This window comes from Henckelia pumila, chromosome 2 (genome assembly GCF_033568475.1).
Source record: "Henckelia pumila isolate YLH828 chromosome 2, ASM3356847v2, whole genome shotgun sequence".
In the NCBI taxonomy this organism is placed as follows: Eukaryota; Viridiplantae; Streptophyta; class Magnoliopsida; order Lamiales; family Gesneriaceae; genus Henckelia; species Henckelia pumila.
Window position 1 is genome coordinate 36,022,084 of NC_133121.1, and position 24,036 is coordinate 36,046,119.

General features: G+C 36.4%; 1 protein-coding gene across 1 annotated transcript; it reads right to left on the minus strand.

Annotated features, from left to right (window-relative positions):
* Positions 1 to 1,063: 1,063 nt before the first annotated feature.
* LOC140877496 (uncharacterized) lies at positions 1,064 to 14,507 on the minus strand. The gene is made up of 4 exons (XM_073281033.1): positions 14,274 to 14,507; positions 13,692 to 14,055; positions 1,982 to 2,222; positions 1,064 to 1,220 (listed from the first exon to the last, which is right to left on the minus strand). The coding sequence occupies exons 1-4, from the start codon at positions 14,505 to 14,507 to the stop codon at positions 1,064 to 1,066; spliced, it is 996 nt and encodes a 331-aa protein (XP_073137134.1).
* Between the last annotated feature and the right edge of the window lie 9,529 nt (positions 14,508 to 24,036).

Consider the following 24,036-nt stretch of genomic DNA (forward strand, 5'->3'; position numbering starts at 1 on the left):
TACAAGAAACATTGCCATATCAACAAGAACAAGATACATCATGTTGTCTCAAAGAGTTACATCAAATCTCAAATCCTATAAACATTAACAAGACAACAACTAGATCATTTACAAGTCTTGATACAAGTATCTAAAACATGCTCATGTTTAGAATTCAACTCTACAACATGACAACTCACTCAACTCATCTAACTCGGATCATCACATTATGTTCATCTCATCCCTTGTTCTTTAAGTACGCCTTTGCCCGGTTCCACTCCCTCCTATTGCCATGACACATACAACAAAACAATAGCCGGATAACTCCGGTGAGAAATAGATTTCCCAGTAAAAGCAACTAAACATGCATAACAACATATATCAAGATCATGATATAAAAGTAAGTACAATGCATGTTTTCAAAACAAGGTTCATTTCGTCATTCGTCGGTTGGGATCCCGAGAAGTAGATATCATAACTAATCCACCGACTCTCCCAATCGAGATGGGGTACTTATCTTTCTTCTCTAGACTTTGAAGCAATCATATATGCAAATCAGACGCTAGGCTAAAACAACCACCCAGGCCATACATATACGATTCCTCAAATCGTCTATTCGAACGTTTCCGTTCATTTCAAAATCAAATAATAAGTCTTCAAGATGAATGCAACATATATATATCATTCTCAAAGCATTCATTATAACAACAACTTATTCAATAACTCAAGGTAAACACATAAGAGCAATTAAGCAAACAAGTATGTGATTTAGGGGAACTCGATACAAACCATCTCGAGTTGTATTCCCAATCAAATAATAGTACACTTTTACCTTTCAAATGTGATGTTTGGGATTTCTTCTAACTTGTTCTAGCTTGTCCAAATCTGTACCATACAACCCCCAAATCTATATCAAAAAGCTGCTCAATCTTCAAACAAACTTCAAGGCAAAAATCTACCAACCTTGTGCTTTCTTCTATTGGTTTCAGAGGCGATGTTTTCAAGCTCAATGTGTCCTGTTTATACACTGAAAACATAGCATACAACCAAGGAAATATCAGCTATGATACACCTCAATAGCAGCTCAAGCACAAGCTAGCAAAACATTGCAAATCAAGAGTTTGACGGCATATCGGTATAACTCGGCGATCCCGAACGCAACTCTAACAAGTCTATATTCATATCCGCTATATACCAGTCCAAAACCCCACATATCAGCAGGTATAAAAGTCGAATAATAGCTGAGAAAACATAAGAACACGATATAACAATCAATCTTCAAGCCAATCTCAAGAACACAAAAGATAGAAGCTTAACAACAACACTTCATATCAACATCTGATATCTGTCCAATTCGACTTCTCCAACCTTGATGAACAAAGAAGAAACTTACATCAAATTGAAGGTCGTCTAGCGAGGATTCCAGAACATCTTTCGGAATCGAAATCGGATATCCGTAGCTCAAGATATATGCATTTGAAGAAGAAGATTGAAAGTTGGAATTCTGCTCTCGGTTTCTTCCTTCTAACTTTGAGAAATCTGATGGAATAATCATATACACGTGAATGAATTTACAAAATCACACGTGTCCTGGTCATTTTTAGAATTTTGCACTTTGGCCCCTCAACTATGCAATAATTGCAATTCAGTCCTCACATTCTCTTGTTATTCAATTTCAATCCTAATCAATTTAAGAATATTAGAATTTAAATCAAAACTCCAAATATTTCCAAATTAATTATTCTCGGATTAAAATTAAATAATTCCGGGCGTTACACTTTCCCAGCGTGTTTGTGATAATGGCTTACCTATCAAACCCTTTACACGATCTTTAAAAATTCTCCATCGCTTGGTCGAAGAGGAGAATAATGTATAAATGCGTTGTTTCACTCCGAAAAATGAAATAGCTTGAGGACAACAGTTTGCCATATCACATAATGCCAAATTAAGGCTATGACAACCACAAAGAGTATAAAAGGCTCTGGGATTTATTTCAAGAAACCTTTTTTGTACACCTTTGAGTTTCTCTTTCATGTTAGATCCATTGTCGTACCCTTGACCTTGTACATCGTCAATATCAAGCCCAAGATTGATCAAAGAATCCTTAAAATGCATAAAAAGCCCTTGCCCAGTCATGTCATCCACCTCTAAAAATTCTATCCAATATTCTTTCACTTTTGTTGAATTTTCCGACTCATCCAAACATCGTATGACAAGAGACATTTGCTCCTTATGACTAATATCTGGAGTACAATCTAAGTTGATTGAAAAATATTTTGCCTTTTTGACTTTCGCAAGTAATTTCTTTCTTACTTCATCTGCCAGCACTTGAATCAATTCATTCTAAATTTTGTTATCAAGATATTTGAAAGAGTGGGTGCCCGGTGAGCCAACTTGTGGCTAAGGGCTTTGATGACTCTTTGTATAAACAATCTTTTGGTTAATATAATTTACACTTTTATTAATGGCAATGACTTTATCTTTGTTCATATTGTTATATTGTGATATACTATTGTTGTTTTGATAAAGACCTTGAATATACTATAGTGTATGTAAGATGTGGTAGTACATGAGGATGTCTATCATGAAACACATCTTATAGTCACTGTATATTCTAAATCGTTTCTAGTCGATTGAGCCGTCCGATAATAAGGATAAGGATCGCTCGAGTTAGAGACTAGCATTTGCGATGCAGAGTACCACGTTTCATTGGTAAGGAACATAGAGATGTTCGAAGCATGCAAATGGATATTCATACGATGAATGATCGAACTACCCTATCCGGACTTTCCAAGTGGTTATCACTTATCGAGTGGATAAAGTCCACGGTTTTGGTTGTACACCATTAGTCCTTACTACTTGAAACATCATTGAGACTCTATATGCTAGTACTGTGCTTTGACTCGTTTACCGACTCTATTGGGGTCATCAGGTGTCGGGATTGGGTACAGTTACAACACATATAGGAGTCGATGCTTTGTTGTCAAGGATTCACCACATACTTGCGAGTGTGGATATCCTATGCGATCTGAGGAGATATTAGTGTGACGAATCTCTGGCCAGAGTACATGATGTGTTTTAAGAAATGGTTTCTTAGTAGCACATGCGATGTCACTATTTGATCTTCAAGATGTATTGCATAGTTATCGAATCTCGAACAACTCTCGATTTACCAATGGTTGTTGATTCGATCGGGATATTTGGATGAAGGGACCGTACTGTACGCTAACCAAAATCTATTGGTTCTTGCAGGCACTATCAGTGATACCTAGGGAATCATGGGGCGATGTTGCTAGGCGCTCTTACCATGATTCGATGGGCAAGTCGGAAATTATTGTTCCGAGTCACAAGGAGTTGTGAGCCCACGGCTAGCTGTATCCCTGAACCATTGAGGGTCACACAGAGTAATGGATTTTTAATCCCCGTTGAGATAGTTAAATTTAAAGAGTTAAATTTAATGAACAAAGAAGTGGGACTTCTTATTTAAGAGTAGAGGAGTAAGATTTCCTAAAATGACATAGGGATGGGCATTTTTGGAAATCACTGAATTCGGATTCAGAAAAATTATCTTGACTTTAAAAGGTGCAGAAATGGTTTCTGTGAACATTGGTAAAATCGGTTTATCAATCAGAGTCACGATGAATTTTATATTAATTTCTGAACATGCGGGCTTTGCTTGTCGGGCTTGAACTTATGACTAATGGGCCCTAAGCTGTTAGCGGCCTACATTATAAATAAGTTATTGCAGTACAGAAATTACACAACAACAGGTCACAAAATAATTTTCGAAAACCCTGTTTTTCTTAAGTGTGGCCGCCGCCCCCCTCCCCTCTGCTCGGAAAAATTCAGCCTGTGAATTTTGAATTACAGTCTGGTTTAACGGATCAAATTCGTTAATTCTCTTCGTAGAAACTTCTGATAGATTTTCTAGTGCAATCTATCAGAGGGATTAAATCTCTGTTCGTGGACCTGATTGAAGAACAGTTCGTCCATCAGTTCCTGGGAGATACAACAAGAGCAGAGTAATCTGTTGGTGTCCATAATCTCGATTCGAGATTGGAGGTAAAAATTTATAATTGTTATTTAATTTTTACACACACAATTTAATCGTAAAGTTTTGATACCCATTATGGAATCGTTCCATATAAAATTTTTAAACTTCCGCTGCACCGGGTATCAATCCTGATTGATCTGATCACCGTTATCCAACAGTGGTATCAGAGAAAGGTTGCTCAGATCAAGCGATTAAATTAATCGATTGTACGAAAATTTTTTAGCCTTGGTTTTTGAAACAAAATAAATTTTTTTTAAAAATAAAATTTTTTTTTTCGGGCAAAACCCGGGAAGCGATTGGATCGCTGCCTAGGGGGGCAGCAATGGTCGCTGCCCCGGGCAGCGATCACGTTGCTGCCCCGGGCAACGACGTGATCGCTGCCCTAGGGGCAGCCGGGCTGTCCGGCCCGAGCCCCTTTGGGGCGCGGGCAGCCCGGAAGTGTCCCGGGCGGCCCGCGAAAAAAAATTAATTTTTAATTTTTAAAATTAAAATTTTAATATGTTAAAATTCTATTTTTGGTCCGATCAAAAATTGTTTTTGATTGGTCCACGAGGCATCGGATCGAATTGTTCGAGTCCAAAATTTTTAAAATTGATTTTGGATAAATTTGAATTTTTGGAAAATTTAAATATTTTATCCGTTAAATTGAATTTTGAAATTAATTATTTTTGGTACAATTGATGATAAGATATGATCTTATGGAAATATTGAGTAAAATATGATTTTATGTATAAAATTGGATTTTATATGTAAAATATGATTTTATTTGATAAAAAGATAAAATATGATTTTGTATGTAAAATAAGATTTTATATATGGAATATGATTTTATCCTTTTAATTTAAATTGCCATTGCATGTTATCCAATAAATTAATTTTGAATTAAATGTTATTGGATAAGGATGATCGATTGCCATGACCAATTTTTTAGGTGTATGTTAGGAATTTACATTTGTTTTTATTGTTGTTAGATTTATTAATGGGCCTGGTTTATGGCCCAATATGAATTGTCATATGTAATAAAAGTGGGCCTGGTTTATTGTCCGCTCCCACCCCTTAAAATGTATCCCCTACTTGTCATGGTTATTTATTGTAAATACATTAGACTTAGTAGGAGATGAAGATTTGAAGACGGAGGTGGGCCCAGCAGACAATAACGACAGAAGAAATGTAAATTGGAAGCACAATGTAATAGGATTGCATTGCATACCTGCATATTACCTAGGATTGGACTAAGACTCGTGATTGGCAACCACGGGTCGATTAAAAATGGAATCGATCATCCTATATAATATGTGATATTATTGTTGTATGCATGTTTTAGAAAAAATTGTGTGAATCCGGCAAGCATACAAATTTATAAAATGATGAGACAAATTTTCAAAATTAAAATCCCTCATTTTAAATATGATTTAAAATTGATATCAAGATAAATAAAGGAAATTTAAAATTGTTTAAATATTCCTACCTTCCATCAACGATCAATGTATGAGATACTACCCGCGGATACGGTCCGGCTCATATTATTGGGGGGGCCTGTTCGTCGAAAAGCTGTACATTGGATCGACACATGTTGTAAGTTGGGTGGAACTCCCATGGGATCGGCTCATATTATTGGGGGATCCACATGGCGACCGTCCATCACAACTTAATATTGATGGGTCATCTTGACATGTCACAATAAACGGCATCATATTATTGGGCCCTTATTGGACATGAGGTAAAAACGTGGAGGTTGCTTTGGAAGCAATTGGGCTCTACCTTTTGAAAATTATGGTTGGATGATATTATTCGGGACCATAGTTTGTCAATTGGACTCCATGTTCTCACTAAGGAAAACAGTTTCCCGTTTTCACTAGAGGGTAGTGAAATCGTTAAAATAGTGGGAGTGAAATTAATAAAATAAATTTCGCCTATTTTATGTCTTAGTAAATTAATTAAACAATCACTGATATTTGTCTGTTTCTTTTCAGTATTTCATAAAGATGAATTCGCGTAATCCACTTTTCTCGATCCTCGAACAAAATAAATTGACTGGCGCAAACTATACGGAATGGTTCCGTAAGTTGAAGATTGTCTTGACTTCGGAGAAGATGCTCTACGTGTTAGAAAAATCTCCTCCGAAGGAAGCACCAGCTGATGTAAGTCCAGAAGAGTTGGCCAAAATTGATACATGGTGGGACCATGATATCAAGGCCAAATGCTATATGCAAGCCTCGATGTCTGATGAACTCCAGAGGCGATTTGAGGACACCGTGAATGCTGCTGACATTCACGTACAACTCAAGGAACTTTTTGGGGCTCAATCGAGGGCTGAAAGGTTCGCTACTGTAAAGGAGCTAATGACGTGTCGCATGCATGAAGGGACTTCGGTCCGTGATCATGGGGTACGAGTGATTTGGCTCATACAGAAGTTGGTAACGCTTGATTTGGTGTTGGAGCATGAACTCAACGTGGACTTATTACTTCTATCTCTTCCTTCTTTGTTTGACGGATTTGTGGTGAATTTCAATATGAACAAGATAGAGGCCTCCCTTGAAGAGATGGTCAATATGCTTGTAACATATGAATCCATTTTAAAGAAGGATAAACCGGCTTTCTTGGTGGGCTCCTCTTCTTCTGCTAAGAAGGGGCCAAGTACAAAGGGTAAGAAACGTTCTGCCCCACCCAAGAAAACCGAACCCGAGAAGAAGTACAAGACAAAGGCTTCAAACATGGAAAAGTCCAAGGATGTTTGCCATTACTGCAAGAAGCCCGGTCATTGGAAACGTAACTGCAAGGAATATCTAGAGCAGTTGCGAACTGCGAAGGGTATGTTCTATATTGAAATAAATGTTTCACTTAATACTACTTCTTGGGTATTGGATACCGGATGTGGATCTCACATTTGCAATGATTTGCAGGTGATAACAAGAAGTCGCAGGCTTAGAATGGGTGAGACCCAGCTGAGGCTCGGAAATGGTTCCAGAGTTGAAGCTAAAGCTGTGGGAGATGTTTATTTAATTTTGCAGAACGGTTTTAAGTTACTTTTGAGAGATGTTTTATTTGTTCCAGATTTGATTAAAAACATTATTTCTGTTTCTATGCTTGATAGAGATGGTTTTTCATGCAATTTTGTGAATGAGATTTGCAATATTTACAAGAATGAATGTTTGATTGGAAATGGACAACTTGAAAATGATCTATATAACTTAAAATTAAAAGACGTTCCAATAAATTATGTTGATAAACCGGTAACAACAAACAAAAGGAAAATCGATAGTCAAAACCCGGCAAACCTATGGCATGCTAGGCTAGGTCATATTTCCTCAAGGAGGATGAACAAGCTAGTGGGAGAGGGCATGTTTGATATGTATGATATTAACTCTCTACCTACTTGTGAGTCCTGCCTGAAAGGAAAAATGACTAAATCTCCTTTTAAGGGGAAACCTGAGCGTAGTCAAAATCTGTTGGATTTGATCCATACAGATGTTTGTGGTCCATTTAGAATTGGTACTCAATATGGCCACACCTACTTCATTACCTTTACTGATGATTATTCTAGGTATGGGTATTTATATTTAATGAAATATAAGTCTGAAGCATTTGAAAAGTTCAAAGAATTCAAGGCTGAAGTAGAAAACAAGCTAGGTAAAAGTATTAAAGCACTTCGATCGGATCGAGGTGGAGAATACTTAAGTACCGAGTTTTTGGACTATCTGAAAGAGAATGAGATTCTCTCTCAGTGGACTCCTCCTATGACACCTCAGCTAAATGGTGTATCGGAGCGTCGTAATCAAACTTTGTTGGACATGGTTCGATCCATGATGATCTTCACTGAGCTTCCACCTTCGTTTTGGGGCTACGCGCTTGAAACGGCGGTGTTGTTGTTGAACAACATCCACACCAAAGCAGTGGACAAAACACCATACGAGTTATGGAATGGCAAAGCTCCTAAGTATTCGTACTTGAGGATTTGGGGATGTCCTGCTTACGTGAAGCAGACAGTGGGAGATAAGTTGGATAGTCGATCCACCTTATGTTATTTTGTAGGGTATCCGAAAAATTCAATCGGATATTATTTCTATCATCCTGCTGAAACAAAGGTGTTTGTTTCAAGGAATGCCACCTTCTTGGAGAATGAGTTCTTATTGGATAAGAAAGGCGAGATGATGGAACTTGAAGAAATTCGAGAAGAACCCGAAATACAAAATAATGATCCTACACCTCAGGAACCATTGATGGACACGCCTATACTTAGAAGATCCGAGAGGACTTCTAGACCTCCTATTCGATATGGTCTTCTTCTTGAAGGGGATCAAGATGAACACGATGTTGGATGTGATCCAAGAAACTTCAAGGAAGCAATTTCTGATGCGGATTCAAATTTATGGCTTGAAGCTATGCAGTCGGAAATAGATTCGATGCATACAAACCAAGTTTGGTCTTTAGTAGATCCTCCCGATGGAATTGTTCCAATAGGGTGTAAATGGATCTACAAGAGAAAGCTTGGGCCTGATGGTAAGGTATTGACCTACAAGGCGCGATTGGTGGCAAAAGGTTATACTCAAAGACAAGAAGTTGACTATGATGAAACCTTTTCACCTGTTGCAATGTTCAAGTCCATAAGAATCCTTATTGCCATAGCTGCTTGATATGACTATGAGATATGGCAAATGGATGTGAAGACTGCATTTCTTAATGGAAACATTAAGGAAGAGATCTATATGACGCAGCCTGAGGGATACACATCCATGGAAAGCGAGCATAAGGTATGCAAGCTTCAGAGATCAATCTATGGTCTCAAACAAGCATCAAGAAGTTGGAACCAGAAATTTGATGAAATAATAAAAGATTTTGGTTTCATCAAGAACCCGGAGGAACCATGCGTGTACAAGAAAGTAGTTAAGGATGCTGTGACATTCTTAGTACTTTATGTTGATGACATCCTACTCATTGGGAATGATGTAGGGATGTTGCAGTCAACAAAGATATGGTTATCAGGTAGATTCTCGATGAAGGATTTGGGTGAGGCATCCTATATTCTAGGGATACAGATCTATAGAGATAGATCTAAGAGAATGATAGGACTCACTCAAGCAACCTACATCGACACCATATTGAAAAGGTTTTCAATGGATGGGTCCAAGAGAGGACATCTACCTATGTGTCATGGAGTTTCTCTATCCAAGTCTATGTGTCCCAAGACTGATGAAGAGATAGAGAAAATGACACATGTACCATATGAGTCAGCCATTGGTAGTATCATGTATGGGATGATATCTACCAGACCGGATGTAGCATTTGCTCTGAGTGTCACGAGCAGATATCAAGCTAATCCCGGTCAAATGCATTGGAAAGCCGTGAAGGACATTCTTAAGTACTTACGAAGGACTAAGAATATGTTCATGGTATATGGAGGAAGAGAACTAAAATTGGAAGGCTATACCGACTCTAGCTTCCAAAGTGACGTGGATGACTCGAAGTCAACCTCTGGATTTGTGTTCATGCTCAATGGCAGTGCTGTCTCTTGGAAGAGTTCCAAGCAGGACACCACAGCGGATTCCAACACTGAGGCAGAATACATTGTAGCATCAGCTGCTGCTAAAGAGGCCGTTTGGATGAGGAATTTCGTCCAAGAGTTGGGCGTCATTCCTGAAGTTGTTGGTCCAGTCCCGGTGTACTGTGACAACACGGGTGCCGTTGCTCAGGCAAAGGAACCAAAGTCTCATCAAAGATCCAAACACGTACTGAGGAAATACCACATAATCCGGGAGATTGTGGAAAGAGGAGACATCACTGTCGAAAGAGTGGCCTCTGCAGACAATATCGCTGATCCACTTACTAAGCCCTTGCCAGGACCATTATTTGACAAACATCGCGAAGCAATGGGTCTACGTAATATGACTAGTTGGCTTTAGGGCAAGTGGGAGATTGAAAGAGTGGGTGCCCGGTGAGCCAACTTGTGGCTAAGGGCTTTGATGACTCTTTGTATAAACAATCTTTTGTTTAATATAATTTACACTTTTATTAATGGCAATGACTTTATCTTTCTTCATATTGTTATATTGTGATATACTATTGTTGTTTTGATAAAGACCTTGAATATACTATAGTGTATGTAAGATGTGGTAGTACATGAGGATGTCTATCATGAAACACATCTTATAGTCACTGTATATTCTAAATCGTTCCTAGTCGATTGAGCCGTCCGATAATAAGGATAAGGATCGCTCGAGTTAGAGACTAGCATTTGCGATGCAGAGTACCACGTTTCATTGGTAAGGAACATAGAGATGTTCGAAGCATGCAAATGGATATTCATATGATGAATGATCGAACTACCCTATCCGAACTTTCCAAGTGGTTATCACTTATCGAGTGGATAAAGTCCGCGGTTTTGGTTGTACATCATTAGTCCTTACTACTTGAAACATCATTGAGACTCTATATGCTAGTTGTAAGAGTGGGTGCCCAGTGAGCCAACTGTGTGGCTATGGGCTTTGTTGACTCTTTGTATAAACAATCTTTTGTTTAATATTATTTACACTTTTATGGCAATGACTTTATATTACTTCATATTGTTATATTGTGATATACTATTGTTGTTTTGATAAAGACCTTGAATATACTATAGTGTATGTAAGATGTGGTAGAACATGGAGATGTCTATCATGAAATACATCTTATAGTCACTGTATATTCTAAAACCGTTCCTAGTCGATTGAGCCGTCCGATAATAAGGATAAGGATCGCTCGAGTTTGAGACTAGCATTTGCGATGCGGAGTACCACGTTTCATTGGTAGGGAACATGGAGATGTTCGAAGCATGCAAATGGATATTCATAGGATGAATAGTCGAACTACCATATCCGGACTTTCCAAGTGGTTATCACTTATCGAGTGGATAAAGTCCGCGGTTTTGGTTGTACACCATTAGTCCTTACGACTTGAAACATCATGGAGACTCTATATGCTAGTACTGTGCTTTGACTCGTTTACCGACTCTGAGGGGGTCATCAGGTGTCGAGATTGGGTACAGTTACGACACATATAGGAGTCAATGCATTGTTGTCAAGGATTCACCACATACTTGCGAGTGTGGATATCCTATGCGATCTGAGGAGATATTAGTGTGACAAATCTCTGGCCAGAGTACTTGATGTGATTTAAGAAATGGTTTCTTAGTAGCACATGCGATGTCACTAATTTGATCTTCAAGATGTATTGCATAGTTATCGAATCTTGAGCGACTCTCGATATACCAATGGTTGTTGATTCGATCGGGATATATGGATGAAGGGACCGTACTGTACGTTAACCAAAATCTACTGGTTCTTGTAGGCACTATCAGTGATACCTAGGGAATCATGGGGCGATGTTGCTAGGCGCTTTACCATGATTCGTTGGGCAAGTCGGAAAGTGTTGTTCCGAGTCACAAGGAGTTGTGAGCCCACGGCTAGCTGTATCCCTGAACCATTGAGGGTCACACAGTGTAATGGAGTTTTAATCCCCGTTGAGATAGTTAAATTTAAAGAGTTAAATTTAATGAACTAAGGAGTTGGACTTCTTAAATAAGAGTAAGGGAGTAGGATTTCCTAAAATGACATAGGGATGGACATTTTTGGAAACCACTGAATTCGGATTCAGGAAAATTTATTTTGACTTTAAAACGTGCAGAAATGGTTTCTGTGCACATTGGTGAAATCGTTTCATCAATCGGAGTCACGATGAATTTTATATTAATTTCTGAACGAGCGGGCTTTGCTTGTCGGGCCCCAGCTTATGACTAATGGGCCCTAAGGTGTTAGTGGCCTGCATTATAAATAAGTTATTTCAGTACAGAAATTACACACAACAGGTCATAATTTTTGAGACAGAGCAAAAATCGAACCCTAGCCTCTCTCTCAACAAATCGGCCGAACCCTCCCCCTCTGCCCGAGAAATTCCGGTCTGTGATTTTGAATCGCAGTAAGGAATAGCGAATCAGATTCGTTTATTCTCTTCGCAGAAAACTTCTGATAGATTTTCTAGTGCAATCTATCAGAGGGATTAAACCTCTGTTCGTGGACCTGATTGAAGGCGTTCATCGGTTCCAGGGAGAGACAACAAGAGCAGAATTGTTCTGTTGGTGTCCATTAATCTCGTTGCGAGATTTGAGGTAAAATTTATTTAATTGTTATTTGAATTTTACACACACGTAATTCAATCGATGAACGGTTGATACCCATACCATGGAAACGTTCCATGAAAAATTTTTAAACTTCCGCTGCACCGGGTATCAATCGTAATTGGTCTGGGAACTCGCCAGTTTTCCAACACTAGTACTGTGCTTTGACTCGTTTACCGACTCTATTGGGGTCATCAGGTGTCGGGATTGGGTACAGTTACAACACATATAGGAGTCGATGCTTTGTTGTCAAGGATTCACCACATACTTGCGAGTGTGGATATCCTATGCGATCTGAGGAGATATTAGTGTGACGAATCTCTGGCCAGAGTACATGATGTGTTTTAAGAAATGGTTTCTTAGTAGCACATGCGATGTCACTATTTGATCTTCAAGATGTATTGCATAGTTATCGAATCTCGAAAAACTCTCGATTTACCAATGGTTGTTGATTCGATCGGGATATTTGGATGAAGGAACCGTACTGTACGCTGACCAAAATCTATTGGTTCTTGCATGCACTATCAGTGATACCTAGGGAATCATGGGGCGATGTTGCTAGGCGCTCTTACCATGATTCGATGGGCAAGTCGGAAATTATTGTTCCGAGTCACAAGGAGTTGTGAGCCCACGGCTAGCTGTATCCCTGAACCATTGAGGGTCACACAGAGTAATGAATTTTTAATCCCCGTTGAGATAGTTAAATTTAAAGAGTTAAATTTAATGAACAAAGAAGTGGGACTTCTTATTTAAGAGTAGAGGAGTAAGATTTCCTAAAATGACATAGGGATGGGCATTTTTGGAAATCACTGAATTCGGATTCAGAAAAATTATCTTGACTTTAAAAGGTGCAGAAATGGTTTCTGTGAACATTGGTAAAATCGGTTTATCAATCAGAGTCACGATGAATTTTATATTAATTTCTGAACATGCGGGCTTTGCTTGTCGGGCTTGAACTTATGACTAATGGGCCCTAAGCTGTTAGCGGCTTACATTATAAATAAGTTATTGCAGTACAGAAATTACACAACAACAGGTCACAAAATAATTTTCGAAAACCCTGTTTTTCTTAAGTGCGGCCGCCGCCCCCCTCCCCTCTGCTCGGAAAAATCCAGCCTGTGAATTTTGAATTACAGTCTGGTTTAACGGATCAAATTCGTTAATTCTCTTCATAGAAACTTCTGATAGATTTTCTAGTGCAATCTATCAGAGGGATTAAATCTCTGTTCGTGGACCTGATTGAAGAACAGTTCGTCCATCAGTTCCTGGGAGATACAACAAGAGAAGAGTAATCTGTTGGTGTCCATAATCTCGATTCGAGATTGGAGGTAAAAATTTATAATTGTTATTTAATTTTTACACACACAATTTAATCGTAAAGTTTTGATACCCATTATGGAATCGTTCCATATAAAATTTTTAAACTTCCGCTGCACCGGGTATCAATCCTGATTGATCTGATCACCGTTATCCAACAATATGTAGTAAAGGTTTCATGGTATTTGATACGCCGAAGATGCTCTTTCATTATCGGATAAAACTCAGCAATCATTTCAATCATCTGCAAAAAGAGGCCATTATTTTCAACATAAAGTTTCTCACAACTTTCTCGAACTGCCAAGTTATTTTTCGCTAATCTTTGCACTATGGAAATTATCCTGTGTAACACATGTTTCCGGTGTTCTTTTTCTTTTTTCAATTGTACTTTTGCTTTTGCATCAATTGTCTGATTCTTTTGTAACCTTCGTTCCAATTCAAGCCAATCAGTCATACACTCCATATGCTCCTTAATCGCTTCATGGGCTATAAGACAACTACTTAAATTATGCCAGTCGTTGTATCCTTCATTAGCTAATTGGATACCAATCTTGTTCTTTTGTTTTTTGAACAATTTACAACAAAAACAAAAGATTTTGTCCACATAATTTGAATATAACAGCCATCTTCTATCATTTTTCTCCCCATTTGGCAAAATTATTTTATAATGCAATACATTAAAATGTCTGTTGGTACTATTTTTGGAAACAAAGTACGAACATCTATCTTTGAACCTCTCTCAAGTTTATCATTTTTTGATCAATATTATCCCACTTTCTCATCATTTTTCTCAGAAAAATTGGATTCCTCTACAATGAGAGGTTCAAGAATCTCCTCATTGTTGCCCATTTCATCCATATTGACAAATTCAAACACTTTCTCATCATCATTTAATTCAATATATTCTTCTTCATTCACCAAATTTTCTGCCACATTTTTACTCTCGACAATATTGGGAGTGAAATACTTGTTGATATCTCCAACTTGACTTTGAATTAATGATTCCATCCTCAACCTTCTTTTTCTTTTTTGATATCCCGACATGTACTTGAGAGACATGATATATGAATTTGTCTAACAAACAAACAATGAAACAAAATATAATTTTTTTTTCACTTAATCAATTGACAAAATAACAATGTAATAGCTGTAAAAATGCAATCACAATTTAAAAATAATATAAATTAGATGGCACCAAAAACACAATTTGCAACAGTAAGCCTAAAAAAATAAAAATTACAATCCAAATATCTCATTTCATAGTGTAATCAAACAAATTATTGAGTATTTTCAAAGCAAGATGAGCAATCCGATTATCCGAGTAGAATAAATCAACACAAGTATAGTCCAAGTCCAAACAACGTAACCCAATTCTATAATCTAGAAATTAATTTCAACACTTTAATTTAAGAAAGATGTTTAACAATTCAATACAAATTTTGAAGCACATCAAACAATAATTTAATATTAAATAATATTAAAAAAAAAAATAAATAACAATATTCAGTTAGGGCTCCCGACTCCCCAAATCTAAAACACAAAAATATTCCATATTTACTAACCCGTGGGGTGGACGGTAGATTTTACTGATTTAATTAAATTTATCTACTAATATGGATAAATTATGATGAAAAACTTAAAGTTCCAAGCCTTAAAAGCAGAGAACTATTTTTCTCAGAGAAACAAAAAGCAGAAAGAAGCTTTGCCCTTCACGTAAAATGAGAATGGTTGAATGAGAAAGAATCATAAAATAGGCCGATTGGATTAGAAGTACAATTTAATTTTAACATAATTATGCTTTTTCACAATCACAAAATTAATGAGCTTGTATTTATTATTATTACTATATACTTATGTAAACCCAAAAAATGGGTCCTAAAAAATGAATTTTTGGGGCTTGAGTCCATTGACTCTTCAGTCTCAAGAAAGGAGCGACCCTGATTCTTAGCATACTTACTTTGACACAAGAGAATACCATCATCCATTTGTTTAACTTGAAGACCAAGAAATAACTCATCTCTCCTACCATGCTCATTTCAAAAGTAGATGTCATGCATGCAACAAAGTGATCAACATAATTTTGAGAAAAAACACAAAACAGTATGTCATTCACATAAATTTGACAAATTAAGATATCACATTTGAGCTTTTGAATAAAGAGAGTTTTATCCACTACATATCTTTTGAAGCCAATACCCAACAAATATTCTGTCAACCTATCATACCATGCACGGGGAGGTTTCTTGAGTCCATATAGAGCCTTCTACAATTTGTAGACTTGATCCAAATGCTTAGGGTCTTCAAAACCCTTAGGATGTTTGACATAAACTTCTTCATGCAAAATAACATTAAGAAAAACACTTTTCACATCCATTTGATACAGTTTAAGACCCATATGACAAGCAATAGCAAGCAACAATCGAATAGATTTGATACGAGCAACAAGAGCAAAAGTTTCATCAAAATCTACTCCTTCAACTTGAGTGTACTCCTGAGCAACCAAACGAGCTTTATTCCTAACAATGTTCCCCGACTCATCAGTTTTGTTTTTGAAAATCCACTTAGTACCGATCACATTACCATGAGCAGGAGGGGGTACGGGAAACCATACATTATTTCTAACAAATTGCTCAAGTTCTTCATGCATAGGATACACCCGGCCTCATTCATATTCATAGGTTCAATAAGAGACAGAAAGCTGGCATACATTACCTGAGAAAACACAGAAGTATTGCACACTAACCCGATCATCTTTTGATAGTCCACTTTTTCCTTGTCTCGGGTTCGCATGCTTTCCTGCAAATTACCAATTACCTGTGATATGGGATGATTCTTCTAATCTTCCTTGGAACTTCCTGTTCACCATTTTCTTCTTCCACATCAGTCTGTATCTCCTCACCAGAGTGACTGATAAGTGCATTTTGTGTGCATTATTTCATGTTATTTTTATGTCTATTTTGTGTGCATTCATATTGTTTTATGTGTGTGTTTATGTGTTTTAGTTTATGTGTGTGTATTTCACTCCTCGGGTTAATTTTGTAGGAAAATGAATTGTTGAAGAGTGAATTACGGAGCAGCTTTGGTCAAAAAATCAAATTTAATTTTAGAAAGATCCAAATCCGATCTCCACCATTCAAAATAAAGATCAAGATGTTTGAAGCTGCTGTTCAAATTTCAGCTCGATCCGATGACTAGATCTCAATATATAAATTTTTCAAAATCATCGCGCGGAGCAGAAAAATTGACTCGCTCGAGCGAGAGTATATGCTCGCTCGAGCGAGCGAGACCTGTACTGAAAAAAAAAAAATTTGGACAGAGAGTTGCTCGCTCGAGCGAGACCTGTGCTCGCTCGAGCGAGCGTGGCATGCAGATTCCATATATTTGGAAACTCTTGGTCGAAAAGGAGGCTATCTTTTAGAGATCCTTGGACACTTAAATACCGATTTTTGCATCAGAAAGAGGGGTTCCGAACACAGACAACACAAGGGAGGCGACTTCAAAGCTTGGGAAAAGATTTCTACACTTTTTCTTCTTCTGTTCTTCTTTATTTTTATTTATTGAATTATAATTTCAATTAATGATTAGTTTGTTTTCAACCAAGACGGCGTGATTGGGCCGAACAAATTCATGTATAAAACTTGGATGTTTGTTTGATATTTTTTAGAGTTGATTTTATTTTATTGATTGTCAGATTTATATTTGTCTTGTGAATAGTCTGATCAACTGTTTGCTTGCATGTTAATCGATTCCAAGTCGACAGAGGAGGTTTTGATTTCGATCACTCTGATAACCAACATATTGTAAAACCGACTAGAAATAGAATTCGGTTTCAGTGTGCGGTTTGGGTGCAAACTTAATTTTCACAAATATTTAATGCATTAAAATTTGATTAGAATTACGAAATATTAGTTCATCAATATTTGAATAGGTTTGATTGTTCTAGAAATAGTCCTTTGAACAAATTAGAAGAATTCCCGTGAATTAAGATTAAATCTGAGTCCTGAATCGACTACATGTTACATGTTGGTTGTCTTTATTTTAATTATTTTTATCTTCAGTTATTTTTATTCTTATTTCTTAAGCAGTTTTTATTTTATTTTCTTATTTTATTTAAATCAAATTTTTTTTATTATTTTGTCTAGATTAAGTAAAATAATTAATTCTTGAGAATTGACAACAGTCCATGTGGGATCGATACTTGAACTCTCAGTGCACTTTACTATTACTTGACCTGGTACGCTTGCCAGTAGATTTATATCACACCGATTTAGCCGGTCAGTGACCTTCTCTAGATTGAGTCAACTGGGAGTCCGATGTTGTGACTTCGGTGTTGGCAACACCGGGGACAACATGTGGAGTTTTTAGTTGTTCATCCATCAAGTCTTGGACATCATCTTCCACCGTATTTCTTTTGATATCTGCAAGATCATCAAAAATAACATTAATAGATTCCATGATAGTTCTAGTTCTTAAGTTGTACATCCTATAAGCATGGCAGTTAGTTGCATATCCAAAAAACATGTATTTATCACTTTTAGAATTAAACTTAGATAGATGATCCCTATCATTCAACACATAGCAAATACATCCAAAGATATGAAAAATATTTGATATTAGGCCTCTTTCCCATGACAATATCATAAGAAGTCATAGTAGAACCAGTTCTAAAATATACCCTATTCGGAAATATGGCAAGTTGTATTCAAAGATTCAGCCCAAAAACGCTTAGCAATTTTCTTTAAACTCAACATCACTCAAGCCATTTCTCCAAGGTCCTGTTTTTCCTCCCGGCAATACCATTTTGTTGAGGAGTCTTTGGTGCGGAAAATTCTTGTGATATTCGCTTCTTTTCACACATTTCTGTAAACAATGAATTCTCAAATTATTTTCCATGATCAGTGTTAATATGACTCACCTTCAAATTGTGCAAATTGGTGATCTTTGTAAGCAATTTCTTAAAAACATCAAATGCGTCAAATTTTTCTCTAATAAATCTTATCTAAATAAAACGTGAGAAATTATCTACACATACAAGAGAATAACGCTTACCACGACAACTTTCAACTTTCATGGGACCCATAAGATCCAAGTGTAAAATTTCAAGACAACTGTGTTGTCCCATGATGTTGTAACACTGGGTGCGCAACATAAGTCTGTTTACCTTTTTGGAATGGTACACAAATGAATGGAGTTCCAGAAGTAAGGTTAGGCATACCTCGAATATCTTCATACTTAATCAGATTCTTCAGGGTTTTGAAATTTGCATGTCCAAGATTTTGGTGCCATAAATCCAATTCACTTACCTTAAAGATTCTACAACTGTGTTTTTCACTAAGGTGGTAGCAGTTATCGCCAGATCTAGTACCTGTTATAACACAAACATTAGCTTCATAAAAAACCTCACATGAATTTTTATAAAATTTAACAACATGTTATCATCATATAATTGACTAATGCTAATTAGATTAGCATTTAGTTCTTCAACATGAAGCACATTATGAAGCTCTGGAAGTCCTTCAACATCTAAAGTTCTTTTCCCAACAATTCTTCCTTTTGAACCTCCACCATAGGTCACACATACATTGTCTTGATCCACATAATCAGTGAGGAAGTCCTTTGACCCCGTCACATGACGTGAAATCCCATTGTCAATGTACAATTTACCTGCAGTGTCAGTTTTAAGTGAATTATAAATAACAAAACAATTAGATTTATTCTTTGGTACCCAAACCCTTTTTCCACAAAACTTTTTCTTGTTGATGTTGAAATATCTGAAAAATCCATAAATCTATTCATGATTTATTACAATAATTTTAAATGATTTTAAGTTATTTCATTTGATTATTTATGATTTAAACGTTATTCTTAATTAAATGATTTTATGTGTTGTGTAAATGATTTAAAAGTGAATAATTCATGTTTTAAAAATATACTTTTATTTATTGTGTTAAATGATTTTAATAGTTTGTGCACTTTAATTATGAAGTGTAAAGTAATGATTTAAATTAATTGATGCTAGGTATATGCCTAATATATATTTATTTCTTACAAGATAGTTAAATGTGTTCACGATTGAGTTAATCATGGACTGTGAAAACGAGATTATTCTACGCAAGAGATTGTAGGATATAATTCTACGAGTATTTTGAGTATAATATTGCTATGGTTTTATTTCAATCATCGTAAGGAGAAAATCTTTTTAGTCGAGTTTGAGGCGTGTTCGACAGACTACGTTGATGTAGTCTTCCTATCCACCGCCCCTTATTGCTATCTACTCCCTACCCCACCATTGATAACCATGTCCCCCCCTAATCAATTCTTGTCCCTCAATTATTCCCCTATGCACGTGCTTTCCCTTTTCCTTTTCTTCTTTCTTGTACTTGTTATTCCTCTTGTTGTTTTGCCATCTCCTTCTCTCCCCTTCTTTGTTCCATAGGCTCCCCTAGTTCTATGTGAAGTTTAGCTTCTAAAATTCATCTGTGTCAAGTTAGCTCGTTGCCGAGGTTACGGATCATCTCAATCTCCAAATCATTCAAGCTCGCCCCCCTCTGTGCAGCTGCTGTATTTTCATCATAACTTCTTCACCCGGTAGCGAAACTTCAATCCATTTGAAGGGTTATCTTCCTTACATCCATACCTTCGATTTAAGCTATAAATCGCTATTTTTGGCGGATGTTTCAGCCTAGATCAAAACCTTCTTGTAAGCTGTTTCTGCACTTGATTTATGATGCAATTCTTCTTTGGTTTTGTCTTTGGTTTTTGGTGTCTCCTCACCATGTAAAGGTGTTGTCTTGATCTTAGGAACAACTAAACAACCTCTTGGATTTCATCTTCATTCGGCTACCTTTATATAATGTCTCGATTCCGTTTAAGTAAGGCTAGTTCTCTACAGGTCCATGTTGATTCCATTTTTCGAAGATCTAAGGCAAGTACAAATTTTAAAGGCTTTGAAACCACCATTCAAAATATAATTATTTTGATATGAAAAAATGTATGTTGGGATATGTATGCATTATTTTCCAGAATTTCAAGAGCATGAAGTTTTGATTTTAAGGATTTTAAGAACATGTTATGTGATGGTATGAAATCATGAAGCATAAGTCGTTCTTGTCATGTTCTTGATTTGATTCAAGAGATACATGTTTCTTTTAAGTTTTGATGTGTTCTTGATGTTTCAAGGGATGTTTTATTTAAATTATATAGCTAGAGTAGTATAAAATACCATATTTTGAAGTATTGAGTTAGTTTGAGTTAAATCTTTGAAATGTTGCATGTGCTGGATTGTCCCGGATTAGCAACATTCATTACTATTTTGAAGATCAAAATTAGTGTATTGATTCAAATGATATGAGGCCAATTGTATTGGAAATATAGCTTATTTATATACAACTTTCATGTTTTGAGTTTTGTCAAAATAATTTTGAAAGATTGGCCAAAATTGCCCCGAAGTGTGTCGAGTGGTTTGAATTTCTGGCAGTGACACATCTCGGGAGAATGAGCATAACCTTTAACTGAAAAATCCAATTGAGGTGATATTTTCGGCATTGGAAATCGAAGTTCAAGGGTTACAACTTCATGTTTACCACTTTTCCAAATTCCGATTGAAAAATAGAGTTTCATTGCCTGCAATATGTGAGACCAGAACAGGTCTCGCTCGAGCGAGAGTCTTTTACCGCTCGAGCGAGTTGTGCTCTGTCCAAAAATATTTCTTGCATGTTTTTAAGTTCTAAATGCATGTTTATGATTTATTAAGGTGTTTTAAGTATGTTTAAGAGTTCCTATGCAAAAAGTTTCAAGTTTTACTTCAAGAACAAAAATAACGACTTACGTGGATCGATTACGTTATGTGATGCATGTACATGTCTAAGTTTCTTTCATGAAACCTATGTTCAATATGAAAGTATGATTTTCATCATCTATGACATGCATGAAGTTATTGAATAAAGTTGTATGTTCATGAAATGAAAGTGATGACGAAAGTTACGATGAAACTATGATGCTTCATAATGAATGAATGATATGATGAATGATAAGTTATGATGAAATGAAAGATGATGAAGCATGAATGAATAATGTTATGATGAAACATGAAGATATGCTATGTTGATGCACGAAAATATTTTGATGCTTTATGTGTCTTTGTGGTGGCAAACACGGGATTGGTGCTCCGGTTTGAGCTCCGGAGAAGGCCTTTCCAAACATGGCTCATGAGACAGATAAGTACACGAGACTGGTGCTCCGGGATGAGCTCCGGAGAGGGTCTTTCCAAAAAACGAATGTTATGAGGCTTAGTGCCATATGCTTGTTGATCAACAGGAACTACGAATGTGCCCATTATGAAGGTTGCCACAATTTCACATAATTCATCACCCCAAAATGATAAGTTTCTATGTTATGTTCAAGGTTTATGTTCATGGTCTAATGTTTGTCCAAGTTGCATGATTTTCATGAGATGTTAAGTGCAAATGTTTATTTAAGAATGAAATGATAAAGTTTTGAGAAAATGAATGAAGTCTATTTTTAAGACTTAAAGTTAAGTGAGTTGATGTTCATGTTTAAGTTCCTTGCATCTTTTAAGAGTTTTGAGTTCATGTTCAAGATTATAAGTTCAAAGTTCCATGATGTTTACATTAAAATTCTTCAAGTTCAAGGTATCATGTTATGTATGTTTAAGTCATTTTAAGTTTAAAATATTTTGAAGCTATTACGATATCAATATGCTTATTTTAATCTTGTTGAGTCTTTTAGACTCACTATACTTGAATGGTGTAGTTGGTTTAGAATTTTTGATTTAAAAAGCTTGGGTAGCATGACTGAAGAGCCCAAGAGGCGAAGACATTGCATGACACAATAGTTCAAAAGCTCTGATATATTTAAAGAGAAAATATTTATCTATGTTTATTTATGTTATGTTGTTACAATATGTTATGTACGATGTTTAAATGTAATGGTTTAATTATTTTCATTGTCAGTCTTTTAAAGATGAGTTTTGAGGATCTCAAATGTTTCGTCTTTGAAATGTATTTTATATACTTAGTTAATTAATTGAACTCACTTTTCCCTATCCTCTTTTAATGTTAGTAGCAGGTTTTGACGTGCCGTATCTTAGATGGACTTAAATGTAGGGTTGCATCCGTATTTCATATAATGAATTTGTTGATTTACTAGGGCGATGCACTCCCAGCATAGTTTAAAAAGTTTTGAAAAATTTCCTCACTCTTTTTCCGCAACTCTTTTATTAAATGTTTTAAAATACGGGACGTCATAGATGTTGTGGCTGATTTTGTGCAACATCGGAGACAACATCGACTTGACAGTCCATCTCATATAGTCCTTCCTCAACTTGCAGCAGTAGGGCTTAATGTGTACAAGTTTGTGATAGTAATGACAGATAATATGTGGTTTCTTATCTTTTTGTTTCTGAGTGTAAACCTGTTTTGGTGGAATGTTGGCAGTGGGAACACCTTTAGTGGATACGTTACTTCCACTTTCTTTCACAAATACAATAGGATTAGGAGCACTGTTTGATGATTTACCAACTTCAAAAACACTATTTTTGATTCTTAAGCCAGCTTTGTCATCCTTTCCAACTGACAGTAAATCATTGAGCTTGATTGATCTCGAGTTGTACCTAGAAAAAATCTGATTTGCTCGAGCCAATTCATCATTCATTCTGCAAAACTCGATATCTCTCACGATCATGATTTCCTCAATATTGGCCAAAGAGCTCTTCAAATCAGTGTTCTACTTTGAAAGTGCGAGGTTCAACTTGTTCGTTTTTCAACCAATCAATAGAGAATTCCTCGTACATGCTTTGAACACTTTCCAATGCGAGTTCTTCTTCATCCTGATCATCATGAACACTGAACAACATTCAAACACAAGGAATTATTTATATACCGTCTGATGTTGTGACCTCGTGTTGAGGTACCAGAGGCAACATCGTGGCGATTGACTTGCAAAAACTGCTTTCTCTTCAAGAGAGCAGTAAGTGATGTATGATTCTCTTCATCAGTAGACTCATGCTCTTCATTATTTTCATCATCATTAAAAGATTCAGTTATTCTTTTCCTCAATCTGTTAGCACATTCATTAGCATAGTTCCCAAATCCCGAATACTCACAACATTGAACAGATTCAATCTTCTTGGGATCAACTTTGTACTTCAACTTTTTCAACTTATTATGACCCTGAGAAGGAGATGGTCGTTGAGTCTTCAAATGTGTAGGCACAAATAGGGGTGTTCATCAGTCAATTCGATTTAATTTTTTAACATTTCGGTTCGGTTTTTCATTTTTTGGTTTTCAGTTTTACATATTCCTAATCCGATATCCGAACTATTCTAGTTCGGTTCGGTCCAGTTTTTTCGTAATACGGTTTGGTGTTTTCGGTTTGATCTTTTCGGTTCAAGGCTTTAATTTTAGAGAAATAAAATTTTATAAGTTTTGAAAAATCAGTCAATTTAAATAATTGAAAAGGGAAGGTGTGAAGTAGGCGCAAGAGCACAGCGAAGGCTTGAAGCTGTGCGCGAGGTTTT